The following is an 18,009-nucleotide window of genomic DNA, read 5'->3' as shown; positions in this document are numbered from 1 at the left end:
CACCGGTTGGGAACCCCTGATCTAGGGAAAGATTGGGGTGACACTAAAACGCTGAATGGGCGGAATGGAGGGCGGGACGTCGTGAAAACCGCTAAATATCGGGTTAAATTGCTGACGGTTGGAGCTATTAAGGTTGGGATAAGGTTTTATAATAGAAAATCATTAAAAAAAATTCCGCCGAACACTACATTCCGCGCCCGAAACGTCCCGCCATCTCCCGCGACGTCCCGCCATAGCATTTTTGCCTAATGTCAGGAAATAGTTGAATAAGTTTTAGGCAGGGACATTTTTTGATTCATATACTATTATAAAACCTCAACCTAACCCTAATAGCACTAACCGTCAGCAATTTACCCGATATTGAGCGGTTTCCGCGACGTCCCGCCCATTCAGCGTTTTAGTGTCACCCAAAGATTGCAATTATTACCGAAGGTGCTAACTTCCCATATCTGAATTTGTGAGTGACAGCCTTCAATTAAAAAAATCATAAATACTACTTTCAGATTAAGGGACAAATGGGCATTGCTAATAAGCAGTACTGCTACTTTGTGGTGTATGAATTCGAAGATTTTTAAGTTTTCAGATTCAAGGACATTTGGGCATTGCTAATAAGCAGTACTGCTACTTTATGGTGTATACATTTAAAGATGTATTTGTGCAGAAAAATTGCGAATCGGTCATTGGTTTAAGTAATTATATACTAAATGTTTAGTTGATAACATAAGAATACATTATCATGTACTTTTTGGAAAACACACACACATTGTGCTGGACAGAACTGCCATACCCTAACTGACATACACAAAAAAAACGTAACACTTGTCTCTAACAATACATTGCCTAACATTTGTCCCCATAAAACAAACAAAAATAAGTTTATTTGACAGATGCAGCATAATGAGGCATGGATTGCTTTAATATATTGTATATTTTAGCTATATATTATTTTATATTAAGAGTCCTATGACTCTCTTAACATTGATCCTTTCTGATGCAGTATGCCTATCCTTTAGTTACTACTGAAATATTTTCAAGCTGGCTTTTTCCTTTTAGCATTGTTAGGGATGTTAACAAATATATCAAAGGATGTAAACAAATATTGCACTCTGATTCCTCTATCTGCCATAATGCTGTCTACGGGTTAAGAAAACTCTGAAACATTTTAGTATAGTACAGAATCTTCTATTACTAGCATATCACTTGTACATCCTCCATGAAAATTACTTAGAAAAGTCACTAGCCCTTTTGGTAAAATTCCAACCAGAATCCGTATGGTATTTTTACATGTTGAAAATGTGGAATTTTGAGCTTTAACATTGGTTGGTTTTTTTAATTTTTGTGGCATCTAAAATAACTCTGGTAGCAGGAAACTGCTGTTTAAATTTGGCGATCATTGATTGATCAACAACTTCTCGTGCTGGCCATGTATTTCTTTCATCTGATAGAATAAATAAATTATCGGTTTCAACAACTTTTCAGTTTAAGGGTCATAACGCTTGATAGTCACCTTCCTTTTCTCATGCAGTTGACTGTTAAGTGGAAATTTATGGCCACCTTTACTTTCCAGGCAAATTGCCACACAATAGTATTGTGACATTGTATCAGCAATATGATTAATTTCTTAAATGTTTCTTTCAAACGTTCGATTTGATCAGACAACAGTAGCCCCGCAATACAAATCCGCCGCTAACTATAACTGCTGCGTGGCGACATCGTGTGGCCATTTCATATTTTAATTAACTGCCCCATTGTACAAATTTTTGTATTTTATATCAAAAACAAACAAGATAGAGTCACATTATTAAAACAATCACTCCATCTGCATACATAAACAGAATCATTACCTGGTTTGCTGAAAAAAGCTGGAGTTCTTGCAAGTGATTGAGTAGTTCTTGGTTGCCAAACCTAAAAGCAACAATTAAGTTAGCAAATACCTGTTAAATGCAACAGCAGTTAGATTGTTGCCTTTGTTAAATAAGAAAAGAATGTGTAGAAGCACACACAAATGATCAAACACAATTAAAACGTTGTAACTCTGTCAGGTTAAAATAAGGCTTAAAAAAAAATTGATGGCTACCATGAAATAAGCAAGTCTTACCAAGCACAGTGCATACTTGTCGTTCTGGGTTGCAGGTTGTTCTTACTTGTTCATCTACAAAATCTCCTAGTACATCAAATTAATTTCTTATTTGACCTACTCATTTTAAATAACAGTGTCAACTGTCTATCTGTAACAGCTAATTTTTGTAACTTTTTTTCATATCCTACATCACTCAAGTCAGCTTTAGATGTAGAAGTTACATTGCATCACAGTTTTGTAGTTTTCATTACATTCCAAGGCTAGTTTGCAGTGTTTTGTTTTGGTCTTAAGCAGCGCGAGCCAGGCAACAAATCGTTGTAACACGTTACGCTTGACTGCGTTGGCGACATGGAAACTCGACCAAGTTTTGGCGCTAAATTCAAAACATGGACAAAAAGTTTTGGGCCAAGCCCAAACGCGACATGGAAACATAGTATAAGCAAATAAATATTACTTCTTTGTTGCGTGACAATTATGATTTTGGCATCAAAGTACGTCGTAACAACTGCAATGTTTGTCGTAACAACTTGAATGTTTACGTTAACAAAGCAGTTGCAATTGATTGGGGAAATTTACAGTTGAGCGGTAGCACCAGTTCAGCTTAAATGATAAGCGGTTTAAAGAGAAAGAAAACGTATCACTTTAATGATAAATAGGAGATCGATTATTTTTTTGTCATGGTAAAAGAGAATTGCACATGTCTAATCTGTAATGCTTATCTTGCATTGCCCAAGAAAGGAAATTTGGAAAGACACTTGACACATGGCCAGTACAATAACGATCTACTTAGAAGTGAAGCAAGAAAGATAAAAGTTAAAGAGCTCACAATAAATTTGCGAGGACAGCAAATCGGTCTAAAAAGATTTTGTACTTCGTCAAAAGCAACTACTTTAGCCTCATTTAAAGCAAGTTGTTGGAGAGATGCTAAAAGAATGCTTTCTAGAATTTTCAGACAGTCTTTTCGGGGATTTTCGTAATAAAATAGAATTTTTATTTTGCCTACAAATAAATGTTTTATGCGTAAATATATTTTCTCATTAAAAGTTGAATTCATTCCCCATATTACAGTTCGTTAACTTTATGTCCATTTTCACCTGAAATGCATTATTGTACAATTAATGCAGACAGTTCAAACAGATAAAAAAATATACTAAATCAAACCAGATAGCACTTTCGGAACTCCTAGGAGGCACCGCGTCAGTAGCTCTACCAGGCAATCGCGCAAGTGGTTGTCAGTGAGCATAGCACGGTGTTTTGTTTTGATTACATTCATAAATGAAAATGCAGATTCACATAAATAAGTAGAACCAATACAGGAATGAATATACTCCGCACATTTTTAACATTGGTGTATTTTACGTCTACAACCTGCCAGAAATTATTTTCGCCCGAACGAGCCTTAAGGAATACGTCAGCTGTTATCGCCAACATTTCCATTTCAATTGCCGCTTTATCCAATTCAAACGCTTCACTGATTTGTTTGGAGATTGAAGACACGTTCAAATCAGACTGAAATGGATATGATAAATCAGAGCTCTTCAACCGGGGTTCCGTACAACCCTTTCAGGGGTTCCGTGAACTTTAAGGGCTGCACGGGGAGTAGCAATTCGAACACGAATGATTCATAGTATCATTGTTTCGAACAGCAATGCCTGTGCAATATTGTTAACCTTTGTTATACCATTGATCAATTGTGACGTAATATATACAACCTTGTTACACTCTAGCTAAGTTGCGAGATTAATGTAGAAACGACCGATACAAATAACACGGCAATGCGTTTCAGTTAACCGTTTAATTCAAGTCAACCTTTGTGATGTGCTTTGGATGTGTACGCATCTTTTTTTCCTTGATGTAGCCTACTTGTATTACATTCATTAAAATTATTTTATGGGGGTTCCGCAAAGTTTGACAAAATACCTTAAGGGTTCCGCGTTACTAAAAAGGTTGAAGAGCACTGTGATAAATATTGATCAATTTCTTCGATCTTTTGAAAGTCACGAAATCGATCTTCAAAATCATCAAACACTACCTTTATTTCTTCAGTATATTTCTCAGAGTTCCATGTACTTTCTGGAAGATTTTGCAAATGGGCTTTGATGTTCGGAAAAAAACAAACCGCTTTTCTTCAAGATCGACAATCAATGCAGAGACTTGCAACTTGAAAGCACCAATGGTACTAATTATTTCGCTAATTTCTTTTCCTTTCCCTTGTGTAATTGCAAGTTTAAGGCACTTAACCTCCCTGTAAAGTCCGCTAAAAAATCTAAGTCACACAACCAAGCTAAATCTTTCAACTTGACGCAGTCGTCACCTCGGTCATGAAGAAAAATCTTGATATCTCGCAAGAGATCCCGGAGCCGTTGAAGAAATTTGCTGCTGCTCAGACATCTTACGTTTGTGTGTAATAGAAGTTCTTTTCCCCAACTTCCTGTTTAAAAAGTCGTCGCTGAAGGGCCTTAGCCCTAATTGAATTCGCAATCTTAAATGCAACATCCATTACTTTGGTGTTTAGTCGTTTGCTGCACAAAACGTGCTGGTGAATAATGCAATGGTACATCAAGAAATGTGGAAAATCGTCATCTTTTTGGCACAAGGCAACAAAGCCGTTTACACGGCCCACCATTGATTTGGCCCCATCCGTTGTGACAGAAACCAACTTCCACAGAGGCAATTTTATTTTATTGCAGTAGTTTTTAAATGCATTGTAAATATTTATGCCTCTTGTCCTTTCTTTTAAAGGTATAATGCCAATCACCTCCTCTTTAATGCTCCAGTCATGAAAACCCATACGAACAAACAAAACAACCTGTGCGGCATCCCTGATACCTGTAGACTCATCAAGTTGCATCTATTCTCATCACCGTGTTTCTGGACAACTGTATTACGAAAATCCCCGAAAAGACTCTGAAATTTCTAGAAAGCATTCTTTTAGCATCTCTCCATCTAAGAATGGTTTTCCTTTTTTAGCTAAGAAACAACTTGCTTTGAATGAGGCTAAAGTAGTTGCTTTTGACGAAGTACGAAATTTTTTTTAGACCGATTTGCTGTCCTCGCAAATTTATTATGAGCTCTTTAACTTTTATCTTCCTTGCTTCACTTCCAAGAGGATAGTTCTCATTGGCCATGGCGTGTCACAAAAGTGTCTTTACAAATTTCCTTTCTTGGGCAATGCAAGAGAAGCATTACAGATTAGACATGTGTAAATTTCTTTTACCTTGACAAAACGTAGTCGATCTCCCATTTATCATTAAAGTGATACGTTTTCTTTCCCTTTAAACCGCTCATCATTTGAACTGAACTGGTGCTACAACTGTAAATTGCATCAATTGAAACTAAGGTTAACGTAAACATTCTAGTTGTTACGACATACTTTGATGCCAAAATCATAATTGTCACGCAACAAAGAAGGAATATTTATTTACTTAATATGCTATGGCACACTTCTCTGGTGTGTCAAATTGTCGCAATTGCTGTTGGATATTGTTTAATTTTGGTTGTTGATGAATATTAAACTGTTGATTAGTTAATAGGGTACAATGGGTGTTTAAATACAAATACTGATTACATACTGACCCATTTCTTTACACTGCAAGAAATTCTCTGTATTCCTCTAGAGCAGGAGGAACAAAATTCATGAATATGTTGGAAAAAGATATATTATGGACTCATGTAGGACAGCTGTATGACATTGAAAAAGCATCAGCAATTTTGTGCAACACCAGACTAACAGCTGCTCATATTGAGCTTACTCCATTTAGTAAAGTATAAATAAATCCTATCTCTGAGGAATTATGTTTGGTGCTAAACTGTATTTGGGTAATATATGAAAGTAAATCTGACCAGGGATGTGCTGAGCTGTCAATAGCAGGAAGTCTCAAAACCCATCTTGTTGGACACAGAGGCCGCAGCGAATGCGGCTCCATCATATGCCTGGCCACGACAATTACCCAGATCTAAGCCATAAGAACATTTTCACTTATCATATGTTTTAAAGGGATTCTGCAGTCATTCAAACATAAACTGTTTTTCAGTAGTACTAAATGTATTATTGAATAAATTTATTTTCAAATTGCTGCAAATTGTGTGCATCGCGTGTAAATGAACAAAACACATCCGCTTGCAAATAAAAAGTCCAAAAATCACCCAAGCGTATAATGACGTAGTAACTATGGAAGCCATTTCGCATGCAACTAAGCGAGTGTGCAAAGTTTCTGTCCCGCGATATCCGTGAATACATGTACCGTTGTTTTTTCTTTGTTAACTGTTTATAACAACATAAAAGTTAAAAAAGAGTTGTTTTGCAGCACTCTGATTTTAAAATTACTTTAGCGGTAGTTTAAATGGAGTCATCTGATTCGCAGTCAAGTAACAATTCAAGTTTGTCTCCGGAAGGTACGTCAAACACCTAGGCCTATATGAAATATGTACCTTATGAATATTTTTATTTTAAAAACTTTTTTAATGCAATATCCAATATTTAACCAAATCATTGTAGATTGTGTACGCAAATCATAAAACTGTTTTAAGAATCAGAATGCCATTTGGACCCTTTTTGTGTTGAGCCACTGGCGGACGATATTTTTAAAAATACTACAACAACTGATGATGATCGATTGTTGAACTGCAATTGGTATGGTCCAAGTGCTTGATTGTGCACCACACTACTTGTTTATGTTTGATTGCAGTATTCGTTTCAGGTGTTGTTGCAGCAATTGCTGCATCATGTCAACAAATTTGGAGTGTAAGTGTTGCCAGGAGGATCAAGTTGTTGAAGAAAAAATTAAAGAACTAACAGACAACTTTCAGGAGAACCACATTAAATGCATATTGGATCACCCAGGATTTGAATCTGTTTGTTTAAATGTTTGGGTCTTGGAGAAGTCGTATAATGGTTATAAACAGCAGTATGGATCACTACTTTTCAAGAAATTTTCATAAAATGCGTAAGTAGTTGATCTTAGTATATCTTCAGAAATAATGGAATTAATTTTTTTTGGCAGAAAATACAGGCACACTGCATATAGAAACTATGTCCAGTGGTTATATGGATGGTGTGGTAAAAAACAACGAAAAGTGCTTCCAGCTTGTGTGGTCAACAAAATTAGAAACACATTTCCAGATGGTCATTATCAGGGCTTTCAGCCACCTTTATGCTAATTTACTGCAATTTGTTTTCGCACAAAAATCAGACAAAATAAAAACTTGACCGAGAGAAAAACTGGTTTATTTGTACAATAGGCTTTATGTACACTACGGAAGAGCTTTGTTTAACATTTAAGTGAGGCTGTATCTACTTTTGTGGTATTTAATAGCTTCATTTTTTGAAATTCGTTCACTCTTTGAACTTAAAGGTGGAGGACAGGATTCTATTTCAAAAACCACCTTTCTTTCAATTATGTTCAGGGTGAATTGCTGTAGAGTTTTAATGTATTCTATAAAATAAACAAACAATTTAGTGTATATTTTCTATTAATTAAAATGTATAACTTGACCCACCATATGTATACATATATATAACTATCGCCGGCCTGGCAAGAGAAGTCAATGCATGAAGAACCACATTGTGAACCTACAAAGAGTTTGTTTTTAACTTTTGGCAAAGAATAAACGAAACCTATCAGGATACCTTTACTTCGGACATGAATCTTTTCTCTTATATTAACCTGTGACGACTTTGAACAAACCACAGAACTAACTGAAAGCCTCGGTGGGGATAAATACTCCTCTTCATTCTCTGAGCTCTATACATTTTTCATTATTTAAAATATGTCATTCATTGTTAGCAAAGTTTAAGTCCGTTTCTTACTGAACTTGCCTCTCTTTCACAGGTTGAAGTTTGAACACTCCTTTTCTCAATGGATGTTCGAGGTCGTGACGGCAAAGTCGTGTTTTCTTTTAAAAAACTTTGTTGGTACTGCAGTGCCCAACAACTTACTTTTTACGTTGTATTTCATTTCCTTTTGCACGGAGTTGACTGACACAAAACAACATTCTTCAAAGTGATCCGAGCATAAAACACAAGCACGAAATCGAGAATTGCCTGAAGCGGGAGGCCCTCTCCAATCTTGGCGTGTTCTTCGCACTGCATCTACCCACTGCTTATATCTTACAGGTTCTTTGCATTTATTAGGAAAAGTATGGAAAGACCTTTTCGGAAAAGTTGCATACACTGAATTGCTACACCCATACGCCACACACGAATAACCAGTCTTTTTTTGAATTGGTTTCTTCGACTTTGAATTCATTTTGCTCTTTAATGTAGCAAACACCGTCGTACGCCGCGGCAAATAAAACTAAACTCACAATCTGTTCACTTGTCATCTGCTTAAAATTGTAAACAAAAACGCGCGTCTTTTTACCATGGTTACTACGTCATCGCACGCTTCAATGATTTAGCAAGTGTTTTTGAGTTTCGCAGGTTTGCTTGTGTTTAATATATTATTTTTTGAAAATCCAAAACGCTTTGGATCAAATTACTTTAAAAATTTAAATATATAATATATTCACTATCTAAAAATAGTTTTTCTATAATCTGTGGAATAATCCCTTTAAAGTCAACGCATCCGCTTTGGGACATTCCGCCATGCCAAGACAAACTTCATGGACACCATACGCAACATCTACATAACGGACACATATACTCATTTGTTGTTTTGTCGTAGTATCCGTTGTCTCATCAACCATGATGCAAAACCATTTGGAAGACTTCAATCAATTTTTTTAGGATTGCGCCTGATGTTACTGACAATATTTCATTCTGAATATCGTGACTCAACCATTTTTGCGACTTTCTTTTTATCCATTCCTCCACTGTATTGTTGTACTTCCCCAACAGTCGCAGTACCTAAAACAAGTTTGAAGAAGTGTCGTCATGCCCACGCAACGCAAGGCCCTGGCGCCCAGATACAAAACACTGTCAAACAAAGCTTCCAAAGCTCTTCGGTTTTCCTGTAGGGCAGTGGTTCCCAACCTTTTTGTAGTCACGGACAGGGGCGGCTCGTGCTAGGGTGCTGCGGAGCTGCAGCACCCCCTAGATATTTTTACTTAATAAACCTACCATAATGTTACAAATAACTTTCATTATTTTTATTTTTTTATTCCTTATCAATATATAATAACCATAATTTCCGCCGTAATCACCTTTTTTTTCATTAAAAAATTTTTTTTTTGAAACACTAATGTATATCTATGCTGGAACTGCAGCTCCAGTTTTCTGACGTTTCGTGACGTTTTGCGGTTCTGCGCATGCGCACTTTGAAAAGCTACATGCTGGGCGAAATAGGAGCCAGGATGCTGCGGCTCGCGCAGCTCCACCAATCACGTAGCGTGTGACCTGGGCACCCGGAAGTAGTTGTCTGTTCCGCGTTTATTGTGTGCCAAAGCAAATCACGTGTACCATCAGGTTCGACAATGAGTACAGTACGACAGCTATTCTTTTTTAATCATTTTTACAGTTTTTGATTGAAAGGTTAATCATGGCTTTTCAAGATTCTAATTCGGTGACTGTAAGTGAGCTTCAGCAACTTAAGATTTCGCAGTTATCAAGTGCTGAAAAGGTAAGCATAAAGAAAAAAGGGCGTCCAACGCCTGATATTCAACTTTGTCAGCCAGGAATGAGCCACAACAAGAAATATAAACGCAGTTTTAATTCTAAATGGTATCAAAAGAAAAAATGGCTTCGTGGTTGTGAAGTTAAAAATGCACTGTTCTGTTTTCCATTTTTGCTGTTTGGAGGTGATGAAAAATGCTGGACAAAAGATGGATTTACAAATGTAGCCAAAATAGGTGAGAAAGCAGAAAAACATGAGAAGTCAAAGAAGCATGTGGACAATGATGTTTCACTTTCACTTTTGGGAACTGTATATATTAAGGAAAAACTTAGTGAGGCGTATATAGACTTTCAATTATTGAACACAACAAAAAAGTGGAAAAAAATCGTGAAATTTTGTCCAAAATAATAGACTGCATTTTGTTCTGTGGAAACTTTGAAACTCCCTTACGTGGACATGATGAAAAAGATGAGTATTGATATAATGGACATGTACTGTTTGTCTAAACAGTAGCTGCTAAATTGCTTCACAGGAAGTGTGTCTTAAGAATGAACACAAGCACATCCTATTGTTGACAAAGAAATACTAGTTACTGAAATGAAAATGTTTCTGTAGATCTGATGTTCATGATTACTTTGAAAATAATCTAGATGATGTTTTGACAAGTGAAATTACTAGGATGAAAAATCCTTTTTGCTGTTTCCATGAGTCTTTCAAAGGCAAAACAGTTTGGATGCAAACCTTTGTTAGGAACACCATTATTTCCAAAAGACTTGCACCTGCAGTGCTAGTACTACTAAATAGAAAAACAGTTTCTCAGTTGTCATTTGGAATCAAGGAAGAAGCTATCAATTATCATGCCCAAACTATAATTTATGATTCATTTTGGTTGTAAAAAGGAAGCACAAGGTTTAATAATATGGTTTAAATTTAAGTGAGGGTGTTGTAAATTTTAAAGCTTCAAGGAGTTTTGCACTTAAAAAAGCAATTATAAGCTATTTGCCAGCAAATAAAGCAGCAATTATAGCAGTTAAAAATCTGAAAGACAAATAATAGTCTGTACACAAAAATTCAAAAAAAGATGTTAAAATAAACAAGTTCTGACACAAATGTAAAGTGGTTGTTAAATTTGTCAGTTATGATACCAATAAACAGCTGTATGGCTAGTTTTTTTGTGTGACAATTATAATCTGTGAAGGTCATATAATATGTTGAAAACACTGACTGTGACCATAAGGTAACTTAAATGAAATATGACCATTTTTTTAAATGTTGTCGAACTGAAATACTTCGACCTTTTTCGAATCATTACTTTTTTTTCTATATTCTTGTTGTGTTTTACCGTATTTACAACCGCTTAGTTTCGAGTCTCTGTCACGTGTGTTTTGTTCCACATTATTACTGCATGTTATGGTGTTTAGGCTAAACAGTTTAGCCGTCGCTGTGCAAGGAACAAAATACACAAATGATGCCGTCTGCTATTTACACTCGTGTACATTATTGCGTAACAAAAATTACGTCACAATGGAGTTTCTAATTAAGATTTGTATTACTTGTTTTTCTACACAAAACAATGGCTAGAAAACTATAAATGTAGGTTTTCTATATATTGCCAACTTATATATGTTCAATAAAGGCTAAAATTTTGAGCAGCACCCCCACAAATTTTAGGCACGAGCCGCCACTGGTCACGGACCCCTTTCATTATGAGCCTGCGGAACCCCAGCGTAATTTACGGTTAGCCTTTTCTTGTCATACATTTATTGCTTCAAAAATAAACGACGCATAACACAATCAATTGAAATGAACAAAAGCAATAAAAATGAAACAACACAACAAAAGCAAAATATACACAATTCTTAGGTTTTTGACAAGGAAATTCTCATGTCATTTTCAACATCCAGGCGATTCCGTTGTTTGGTTTTGATGCTGAAAACCCCGCTTCGCAAAGGTAAGTTGTCGCAAAAGGAGCGATGGCATGAATTGCGTGCTTAGCCAATGTTGGATAGGTTTGTCGTTGGGAGCACCAAAATTCTACAAAATTTTTTGAATTAAATTCGACTTGCAATAACCCATTTCCTCTCAAATCCATAAGGTCGTCTTTAATCAGGTCTTCGTCCCGAACGGTATTAAGGTCGACAAGAAAAGGATTTCTGATCCAAATCTCAGCTTGTTTTACCATGTTACCCAGATTAAAATAATTGTCAAACGAAACTTGCAGGGCATCCAAGTAACCATCATCATTTCGCCGAAATCCAAAAAGAAAAAAACAAACAAAATTTTACGCATGAATGCGTGCTGTTTCAGAAACAATTTTATGCATATTTTTTTTCAATTTCAAACGACTTGCTATTACAGACGTTCACAGGATATATTGGTCCCAAATATAGTTGAGACGTCATTAGCGTAATTGTAGCGCACATAATGGCTGGGTGGAAATCAATGCAAGCTTGCTGCAATGTTCAAAATTTCGAATCAAATAAAAAAACATTCCGCGCATAATATTTTTCTATAAATTGGCACAGAGGTACCTTAGAGCAAGTAGTTTAAAGGTATAGCGCGATCTTTTTAGTTTCAATCCCTATTTTCCAACGAAATGACTTTAACCCAGTGCTTGTCAACCTTTTTTTGATTCGTACACCCTTCTGGCGTATATTTTAAAATCGTACACCCCTATCCTTGCAGTACAGTGAATCCGGAATAAGGAAAAGCACAATATAAAGGAAATATGTGTATTATACCCAAGGTTGTATGACGGAAATGAAATGACATAATAAACAACTTGTACTAACGCAACGTTGCATCATCAATTTAATGCGAACGTTGCTGTTGAACTTCGTCCGCCAGTTGTACAAAGCGAGGCAGTAACCTCGTTTCCAGTGCCCCTCTCATAAGCGTGTCAACATCCTTTATTGAATTTCTTTTCTTTGATTTAATTTCAACAAGAGCAGAAAATCCCTGCTCGCATAGGTATGTCGTGGGCATGCGGACAAGGATGGAAATCGCTTTTTGACTGAGATTTCGATATTCAGGAATGTTGAGCAGCGATACCCAAAAATCAGTATAGCTTTCACTTTGTTTAAACCCCGCCTTTTGCACCAAATCTAAACGCAGTGCAATAAGTTCACTGGTTAGTTCACAGTAGCCCAAGTCGAACTCTTCGTTTAGAAACGGCTGGACGATCCATAAAAGAGAATTAAGATTTAAATATTCCTCATCTGGAAAGTAAACTTCAAAATTTTGCTGTAACACATCGAGATGCTTATGTACCGTCGATTTTATATTGGATTCAATATTAGGGTTTTCGATTTCCCAGTTACTAGTCTTGATAAAATCGTGCAAGGATTCAAAATCTGAAAAATCGCATTTTACAACATTACTCTGCCACAACTTCAATTTAAATTTAAAAGCTTGCACCTTGCTGGCAACTTCAAAAATAGCACTCCCTTTTCCTTGCATCGACAAATTCAGCTGATTTGTGCTTTCAAATATGGCAGTTAAATAACACAATTTTGCAAGCCAGAAAGTATCTTCAAACTTAGTGGCCATTACGTGTCCTTCTTGAGCAAGAAAGACATACAATTCTTTTCGCAATTGAAACACTCGCTTCAAAACCTTTCCTCTGGATAACCAGCGCACCTCTGCATGATATAACAATCTCAATCCTTCTGCTTTCATGTCTTTGCATAGTTCTGAAAACATTCTGTGTTTCTTTGAATGAGATCGGACAAAATTTACAACTTTTATGACATCACTAAGAACAATATCCAGATCACCCCTTTGATTTTTTTCTTGGTTTAATTTCTTTACTACAAGCGCCTCTCGATGTATCATGCAATGATTAGAAACACAATCAGGAGACACTTTCTTTATTTTCTGAACAACTCCATTCGTAGAACCTTGCATGGCTGCTGCTCCATCGGTAGTAACTGACTTACACTTTGTCCAATCCAAATCATGTTCCTTAATAAATTGATTTAACTTATCAAAGATTGCTTGAGCTGTTGCTGAAACTCCAACTTTACAACAGCACAAATAGTGCTCTACAATGGTTTTGGCTTCCGAATCTGCAAATCTACAATACACAATCAACTGCGCTTCATCTGTAATATCTGTCGTTTCGTCGAGTTGTATCCCATAAGCAGGAGTCTTTCTTAGCTTGATAACAAGTTGTTTTAGCAAATCTTCAGAAATATCATCGCATCTACGTTTAGCTGTATTGTCTGATAAAGGAATTTCCCTCACTTTGGCAATAGCCTTTTTTCCTCCATGCAAAATGTCTGCAGCAATTTCAAGACAGGGAAGAACTACAGATTCCAACTCGGTGTATGGACGCTTTCTTTTCATTACAACATGAGCCATTTTTAGGGAAGCAAGCACTAAATCTTTATTTCCTTCTCTAACCTCGCTTTCAAAAGACGAAACTTGCAGCTGTTGACTACGCAGAGAGGCCTCAAAGAATGCCTTTGATTTATTTTGATGATTAGGATGCTGTGTTTTTAAATGCGTTCTAAGATGCACTGGGGCTAAGTTACTATTACCAAATATGGCAGGACAAAACATGCAGCATGCCGAAGGATAGGGGTTTAACAATTCTTCTGTTGTGCGAAAAAACCCATACATGGTGTAATCATCATTCCATTTACGTTTCTTAGCGCGCAAAGTCGTTCTCTTTTGTATAATTTTCTTTGCAACAGAACACTGCTGGTCCTTACTGCAGTTGGTACTTACAGAAATGGCTTCTACGTTTCCTTCGGCATCTGTTTCTCCAACATTCTCAGGGTTGCATGACTCAATACAACTTTCACTTTCTACGGAGGACTTACTGAAGAAATTTCGTATATCCATCATTCCTTAATTTACACAGCAAACAACTAAGGTGAAAACAATAACTTGCAATTCAGATTCTACTGGAAAACAACCATTACCAACGATTATTAGGACAATTTAATTATGACGTAACAAGTTGAACATTGTAACAAGTTACTGAAGAACTGCGTTGTATGCCGTGCATTGAAAAATCCAGTTAACCTGGTCTGAAAAAAAAAATGTAAATTTATTGCGACACTTGATCATAGGTATGTTGTATTATTGTATCTTGTACACCCCATCGAAGTGGTACACCCTTTAAAAATTCTGGTACACCCTGGGGTGTACGATACACCCGGTTGAAAAGCACTGCTTTAACCGACACCAGTTTACACAGACCCCTTAAATATTAATGCGTATATGTAGAGAATTGTTCGATGTTCAGATTTGATTAAAAATACATTCCGCGAATTCGCCTGTGTCATATTTTAATGTTGATCCGTATGGGGTTTTTATAATTTTTTGTACAAGGTACGGTGTTGCTCCTCCCGAGGAGAAACTTTCCTCATTGTTTCCACTGTCCAATCAAATCGTTTAATGGAGCATTTGTTGTGATGGCTATTGTCACGCATGTTCACACGTTGTGGCAAGACATTTCATCATCAAAGTTAATCACTTGCTATTGAATGTTTTGGTAAGTGGATGTGTTTTTTAATACCAACTATCGGTAGGATTGAGAGTCGGCTGTTACTGTCAGTTAGATTAACTTTGTTATTTCCTTTTGTTACTCATCTCATAGTGGAACTTGTCAAGTTTTGACACAATAAGTGCCCGTTGTTAAGCTAAATTATTGCGTGAGTTTTATCATTTAATTCGGTATCATGTCGGACCCACGATGGTATATAGCAGGGGCGGGCAACTTCTCCATTCGGCGGGCCTGATATGGGAAAATGAAGTACTTGGCGGGCCGGATTCCTGAATCGATACATTATTCGCGTATTTATCCAGTGATTTAAAACGGATTTTGGACCACCTAACCATGCAGGGTTGGAGAACCTTTTTGTTTATAAAGGCTACCAAACGATTTATCGACACTCGTGTAGGCCGCATAGACTATTTCCCAGGCCAAGGACAGTGATGTTCAAACTTTTTGACTTACAGAATGGTCGTTTTGCTATTTCCTCGTAGTTTGTAGGACTTACGGTCCAAGCTAATTAAAATTCGTCACTACATTTTCATCTTCACTACAACATTCAGGATTTATTTAACCTAGAAATTGCTGAACCTGGAGTTTTTGGTAGTCCTATGGAAATCGCTTGATGTACCACTATGGGACCATGGGTCTTGTTTGAAAACCGCTGCCCTGGAAATAATCAAAAAATAATCTGCAATAAAATCAAAAAAAACGTTTCTGTCCATTTCTTTCAGCGCCTGGCGCAGTCGGTTATATCAACATCTTAAAAATGTATTTTGCCATCGAAAGCCGCACTTAGTGCCCTGAAAGGCCGCATGTGGCCTTTAGGCCGCAGGTTCCCCACCCATGAACTAGGCTATACGTGTGGAAACAAAGAAAACCGTTAAAGTAGGACACACAAGGTTGGTAGTTATGTCGTAACAATGGACGTATGGTGCAATGGTAACAACGGCGGGAAATTTTTTTTGCTATTGGGTGCGTTACTGTCCGTTACAACTGTAATTTGACGTAGTAAGCAAGTAATGGGGGATTGCGGCAGACTGTGGCCGCGGGTCACATTATCATGTAAGACCGGAAACTGTCCGCGGGCCGCTCAAAATCCCGTCGAGGGCCGGATCCGGCCCGCGGGCCGTATGTTGCCCACTCCTGGTATATAGCATGCTGTGGGAGTCCAATCTGAAATTATTCGTACTTTTTTTCGAACCGTTGCGTGCAATATAGTTGACCTTTCCAAACTCTCACTTAAATGTACCACAAACTGATTGTGACGCAATATCCTCAACTTTGCCACAACAAATTGTAAGAGAAGAGCAGAGGGTAACAAGTTTTTGAGCGCAGTATTGGCTTTTCAAAATATTTTGTGTTATTAACCTGCATTTACGTACTTGGGACACAGATTGGTAAAAAAATGGCCTTTACTAATTTATTGGTCGTATGTGTTGAAATACGGTGTCGGCGGGAAGCAGACCGGTTACCTCCGTGCTAACGGTTCACCACTTCCTTCTGTGTTGTTGGTGACCGACAGCAACGGCAGGAACCTTGTCTTTCCTCGGGTGGTATCGTGTAAGAGTGATTTATTCACTTTTAATGCTATTTCTATTCCAGGGGCTCATATCGAGCACGGTTGCACCGAACTGGAGTAGGGGCGGAAGTTTGACCACGTGGATTTGGTGATTTTGGCCCTTGGGTCTAATGACGTTGATTCAGGCAACTCAATCGCCTGCTTTGAAGCCGACTACCGAACCTTGGTTCAGGTCAGCCAGAGCGTGTACCCAAAGGCCCAGGTATATTTCGTTGCAAATACCAGGAAACAGAGTTGAACAAAGTATAACCATTTTCCGTCGTAGGTCGTTTTGGCTGGCATTCTTCAGCAAAAGACTACAAACGGTTACCGTGTTTCTGGGACCAACAAGGTGCTACGCGATGTCGCTATGGAGCAGGGCATTAGTTTTCTAGATTTTAACATCGGCAATGACAGGGAATTTTGGTATGACCGTGTTCACCTCTCCGACGTTGGACTCGGTTGTTACATGGCCAGCCTTGAAGCCCATGTTCATGCTCTGCTTGTGACTGCTCCTAGCAGTGTAGCAGGTAATTAGCTATAAATCTTTACTACATTTAGTGCTTGTGGGTCAAATCCGTACAATGACATAACAGTCTGATTTTATTGGCATAAAATAATAACAGTTTTAATACAAACCTGTTACTTTCCTATTACTAAGTGTAATTTAAATCTGATAATAAATTAAATTTTCACTAGACTCCACAGCGACACGCCCGTCTATCGCCAAGGGTGAGGGAAGTGTGACCAAACAAAGATCAAAAAAGCGGTTTCAACGTCAAATGTGTTATGGTTGTGTGGTTGATTGGATCCGGCCTCCATCCAGGAAGGTGCTCCCGCATGTTTCATTGTCTTCGTTTTGCAACAGCGCCGCAGACGGAAGGGTTTATGGAGGGCGACGTGTGGATGAGAGTGTTTGCAGAGCTGTCAGGGATTGCAGTAGTTCGAGTGCTGCGGAGCCTTCTCGTAAGACTGTGGGTCGAGCGAGTGGTAATGATGCAGTGAAGGTTGTGGAGCCTTCTCGCAAGACTTTGGGTCGAGTGAGTGGCAATGATGCAGTGAAGGTTGCATTTCAGACAATTGTAACCTCAATGCTTGCTGTGACGCCGAGTTTTTCAGCGTTGTTTCTGGTAATTGCTCTTTCTGTAGCGATGACGTAAAACTGAGCACAAGTTTGCAGTTCGTAAACGCTTCAGACCTTTTATGTATTGTGTTACACCGAAACTTAGGTGGTCCTAAATGTTGTAAGCGTGTCGTGCCAAATGAATTCTTGTCGTTTTGCTTTGATTCGAAAAAGTTTACTTACCAGTTA

The 18,009-nt window shown here is 37.6% G+C and overlaps 2 protein-coding genes across 3 annotated transcripts; one reads left to right on the top strand and one right to left on the bottom strand.

Annotated features, from left to right (window-relative positions):
• Positions 1 to 12,444: 12,444 nt before the first annotated feature.
• Positions 12,445 to 14,481, bottom strand: LOC145234285 (protein FAM200A-like). The gene has a single exon (XM_080099030.1). It carries the CDS (start codon positions 14,479 to 14,481, stop codon positions 12,445 to 12,447), a length of 2,037 nt encoding a protein of 678 aa, XP_079955156.1.
• Positions 14,482 to 14,832: 351 nt separating this feature from the next.
• LOC145233834 (uncharacterized) lies at positions 14,833 to 18,009 on the top strand. 2 transcript variants are annotated; one of them, XM_080098615.1, is made up of 4 exons: positions 14,833 to 15,136; positions 16,742 to 16,920; positions 16,984 to 17,227; positions 17,397 to 18,009. In XM_080098615.1, exons 3-4 carry the CDS (start codon positions 17,068 to 17,070, stop codon positions 17,855 to 17,857), a joined length of 621 nt encoding a protein of 206 aa, XP_079954741.1. In that variant the 5' UTR covers positions 14,833 to 15,136; positions 16,742 to 16,920; positions 16,984 to 17,067; the 3' UTR covers positions 17,858 to 18,009. The 2 variants fall into 2 exon arrangements, with proteins under 2 accessions (XP_079954741.1, XP_079954742.1); XM_080098616.1 differs by lacking the exon at positions 14,833 to 15,136 and having other exon boundaries at positions 16,299 to 16,920.

Source organism: Phallusia mammillata, chromosome 6 (assembly GCF_965637545.1).
Source record: "Phallusia mammillata chromosome 6, kaPhaMamm4.hap1.1, whole genome shotgun sequence".
Classification (NCBI taxonomy): Eukaryota; Metazoa; Chordata; class Ascidiacea; order Phlebobranchia; family Ascidiidae; genus Phallusia; species Phallusia mammillata.
This window is presented reverse-complemented; position numbering and strand designations above follow the sequence as displayed.

What these genes read in the sequence shown, in the direction of transcription:
- LOC145234285 (XM_080099030.1), bottom strand. Translation starts at nt 14,481, where the DNA reads ATGGATATACGAAATTTCTTCAGTAAGTCCTCCGTAGAAAGTGAAAGT.
- LOC145233834 (XM_080098615.1), top strand. Translation starts at nt 17,068, where the DNA reads ATGGAGCAGGGCATTAGTTTTCTAGATTTTAACATCGGCAATGACAGG. An exon ending in TGCTCCTAGCAGTGTAGCAG is followed by an intron (nt 17,228 to 17,396) that starts GTAATTAGCTAT and finishes AATTTTCACTAG; the next exon opens with ACTCCACAGCGACACGCCCG.